The 3,718-nt window shown below is 53.4% G+C and overlaps 1 protein-coding gene across 1 annotated transcript; it reads right to left on the reverse strand.

The window, feature by feature from the left end:
* Positions 1-1,132: 1,132 nt before the first annotated feature.
* On the reverse strand, positions 1,133-3,262 carry LOC119330805 (DIMBOA UDP-glucosyltransferase BX8-like). The gene is made up of 2 exons (XM_037603932.1): positions 2,644-3,262; positions 1,133-2,500 (listed from the first exon to the last, which is right to left on the reverse strand). The coding sequence occupies exons 1-2, from the start codon at positions 3,122-3,124 to the stop codon at positions 1,611-1,613; spliced, it is 1,371 nt and encodes a 456-aa protein (XP_037459829.1). The 5' UTR covers positions 3,125-3,262; the 3' UTR covers positions 1,133-1,610.
* Positions 3,263-3,718: the final 456 nt, after the last annotated feature.

Below are 3,718 nucleotides of genomic sequence, written 5' to 3' on the forward strand. Positions count from 1 at the left end.
CTGCAGTGTCAGTGTTTGATTATAAATTGCTCCGTGATTCTGCAATGCTGTGCTCTGTTATTTTTGTTTTGTCGCTGTGTGATTCAGTTTTATTGCGCCTGTTTTTTTTGCACGTTTCTACAGGCATCAGGTGAATTCAATTGAGCCTGTGGCTCTGTTCGATGTGATTCTGAACTTGGCTGGGCTGAATTAGCTGAAGCTGAATCCCGCATCACATCAACATATCGCCACTTGACCTTCATCTCCATTTCAGACAAAATAACTGTTGTGCTCTGTTGAAAATTTGCAATGGATGTCATCTACTTTATCTCCATTTCTCAGATCTTATTAATTAAATTCTGTGAATTGATGTTATGTTTGCTGAATGATATCCTTCTGGGGATGATTCTCGTGCTGTTTTTTCTGGTTGAGATTGTTCATGTCTTCATGATGATTCTTGTGGATCAGAAACTTGCGGTTGACAATTACAGTAGATACTACAGTTATTTTGTCTGATCCTTTCAGTACTATCCATTTAATCTAACAAGTTTACAGCATGCAGTTTCTACAAGCTGATTGCTTGTTGTACAAAAGAAAAAGAAAAAATTTAAGGCTATTGTTTAAGGCCATTATTTTCTGTATCATCCTACACCGCTGTTAACTAACAGAATGCACAATTTGGTGTCAGAAGCACTCTCTCCAAATAAACTCGTGCTGTGATCTGCCTATGAGAGTATGAGACTATGTCTCAAAATTTTCTTGAAAGATTAAAAGTGGATATGAGTACAAGCCACTCATCACTGCAGTTGCTATGATATTGTTTGCAGCTTCTGCGGCATGAATCCCATCCCGGCTCATGTAGTTCTGCGGGTCTCTGCAGGCCGTTGCGCTTGCAATGTCGCCGTTTACAAACTTGCCGGCACACATTTGGGTTAAAATTGTGAGCTCTGTTACTGTATCCGGAGCAAGCCTTGGTGTAATGCGGAAGCTACACGAGGAAGGCCAACCAGTTTCAGTAGTACGAGTACTGTGCTTGACATTTGTATTTTCAGATATGGATATGAACCAAAACGACCGATGTACTCATTGGATGGCAGACATGATTCTAGAGGGAGATTACCATGAGCTTCTGGATGCCTTAACATCTCAAGCATTGATCATTGGGGTCTGTTAATTATTTTGGCCATTTCATCAAGTTACAATAACCATCATATGTACTACCCCCAGTTACCTGTATTGTCCCCTATATATATGTGTCTGGCAACTGAAGGAAGAGTTTGCCTGAAAGTCTATCGTGTACAGAAAGCTGCTTGAAACACCACGTCTACCCGGTCAGAGAATGGTGGAATGGAAACCTTCAGCTCCGTCTTGACTCGCCCAAGGCGCTTGCCTCTCTTATGATGCTCATCTCTTGGGAGGTTTGGTCGGAGCGCAATGCTAGAGTCTTCCGCAACTCGGCGGCCCCTTTCATGGTCATCATCAACAAAATCAAACAGGAGGTGTTACATATTGCTCCGGGCTTGTGCTTCAGAAATTTCTACTAGTTGTACATCAGAGTGCCATCGAATCAATAAGTTTCCTTTATTCGACATGAGAGAAACCAAATCATATAGATATATGGAATTATTCAGTCAGAATGACTTGATGAGAGCGACCAAATCGCTGAGATGCGTGTGGGACGACCCACGCTCGCCGATGCCATCCTCCGCGGCCATCTTCAGCGCCTTCATCCTCTCCCCGATCTCCCGCCCCTCCCCGCTCTCCATCATCCTCCCAATGGCGGCCTTGATGCTCCCTCTCTCCAGCCGGTGCGAGCCGTCGACCTCCACGCCCACCCTCCACACGTCGGCCACGTACCTGGCGTTGCCGTACTGGTCGCCGTGCAGCGGGTGGCAGATCATCGGCACGCCCTCCGCTATCGCCTCCACCGTCGAGTTCCAGCCGCTGTGCGTGAAGAAGGCGCCCACCGCCGGGTGCGCCAGCACCTCCTCCTGCGGCGCCCAGCTCACGATCACGCCGCGCCCGCGCAGCTCCTCCCCGAGCCCGTCGGGCAGCTCGCCGGACTCGAACCCGCGGATGAGCTTGGGCCGCACGACCCACACGAACGGCCGCTTGCTCAGCGCCAGCCCCCACGCCAGCTCCACGAACTCGTGCGGGTCCATGGCGGCCAGGCTCCCGAAGCTCACGTACAGCACGCTGCCGGGCTCCTGCGTGTCGAGCCAGCCGAGGCATCCGCGGTCCGCCTGCGTCTCGCCCAGGCTGCTGGACTTGGCCGACGGCGCCAGCTTGTGGAGAGGCGCGACGGCGAACACCGGGACGGAGAGGTCCTCGCGGATCCGCTCCAGGTTGGCGGCCTCGATGGCGCCCAGGGTGTTGATTATGAGGCCCGAGGACTGGCGCGCCCCGGCGACGGTGTGCCGGAGCAGCTCCGCGAAGTCCTCCAGCTTGCTCGTGTCGTGCCGCAGCAGATCCTTCACAAGGTACGGCGGCAGCTCCTCCACCGGATCGTCCTTGCGCGCATCTGCACAGATCCATCCACATCGAGCGAACGGTCTCAGCTCGTGATGCATTCCCAGCTTGACCGATAATGAATCCAACAATGTGTTTGCTGATCGATCTAAAAAAATGGCGAATGAATGAAGGGGAATCAAGCGAAGGCATCACCTTGCACGGGCAAGTAGGCCTTGTCAATCAAGGTCTGGTACGCCATGTAGACGCGGAAGATGGCGGCGCTGGCGGTCATGATCCCCAGCGCCGGCACGCCGAGCTCCCTGGCCACGGCCTGCGCCGAGTACCACACGACGTCGGTGATGACGCAGAGGACGCCGCCGTCCTCCGCCTCCTCCTCGGCGAGCAGCGCGGCCAGCCGGTCCCTGAAGGGGGCCTCGGCGGCGTCGTTCATGGCCATGCCCATCCTAGCGATGTCCTCGGACGCCGCCAGCTCCGGGGGCACCTCCACGGGGAGGGACACGAAGCGGTAGTCCGCGGGGTAGTCGGCCGGGTCCGGCACCCGCTGCTCGGTGTGGAACACGGTGACCGCGAGGCCGCGCGCGTGCAGCGCGCCCGCGAGGCGGAGCACCGGGTTGAAGTGGCCGAGGAACGGGAACGGGAAGAACACCACGCGGCGGCGGCCCGCTCCGGCCATGGCTGCCGTCGACGTCGTCGTCTCTAGCTCTCTCTCTCTCTACGTGCAGCGGGCGGAAGGCTCGCTCTGAGACCGATGAAACAGCCAGAAATGGAGGAGAAGACTTTATTGTCGCTCGCCGGGAGTGCGGACGCGCGACGAGACCGCGCGAGCTGGCGCTGTCCCTGTCGGCCGGTGAGGCTGCGCGGGGCGTGGGGCGCTACCCTATCCATCGCCATCGCCATGTGGGCTACCATCATGGGGCGGCATGATCATTGGGTCACGGAATCTCACGCTTGCCACGAGATGAATTAAGATGATTATCTCATGCTTACCCGAGTTGGATTGATAAGATTGATACCGGAGTTTAGTAGTATAGCAGTCATTGTACTTTTTTATAAAGGACATTTTTATTAACTCAGATGTGTACAAAACATGACGAGCACGTCTGGGCTCTACATAACTAATAAGATGCACACAGCTAAACAAAGCAGTTTGATAAAAAAAACTGACATATCGGCAATGGTAGAGTTGTATAAGACCATGTTTGGTTCATAAGTTCTAGGACTTTTTTTAGTCCCAACTTATAAGTCACAAGTCCCTAAAAAGTCCTTA

This window comes from Triticum dicoccoides, chromosome 7A (assembly GCF_002162155.2).
Source record: "Triticum dicoccoides isolate Atlit2015 ecotype Zavitan chromosome 7A, WEW_v2.0, whole genome shotgun sequence".
Classification (NCBI taxonomy): domain Eukaryota; kingdom Viridiplantae; phylum Streptophyta; class Magnoliopsida; order Poales; family Poaceae; genus Triticum; species Triticum dicoccoides.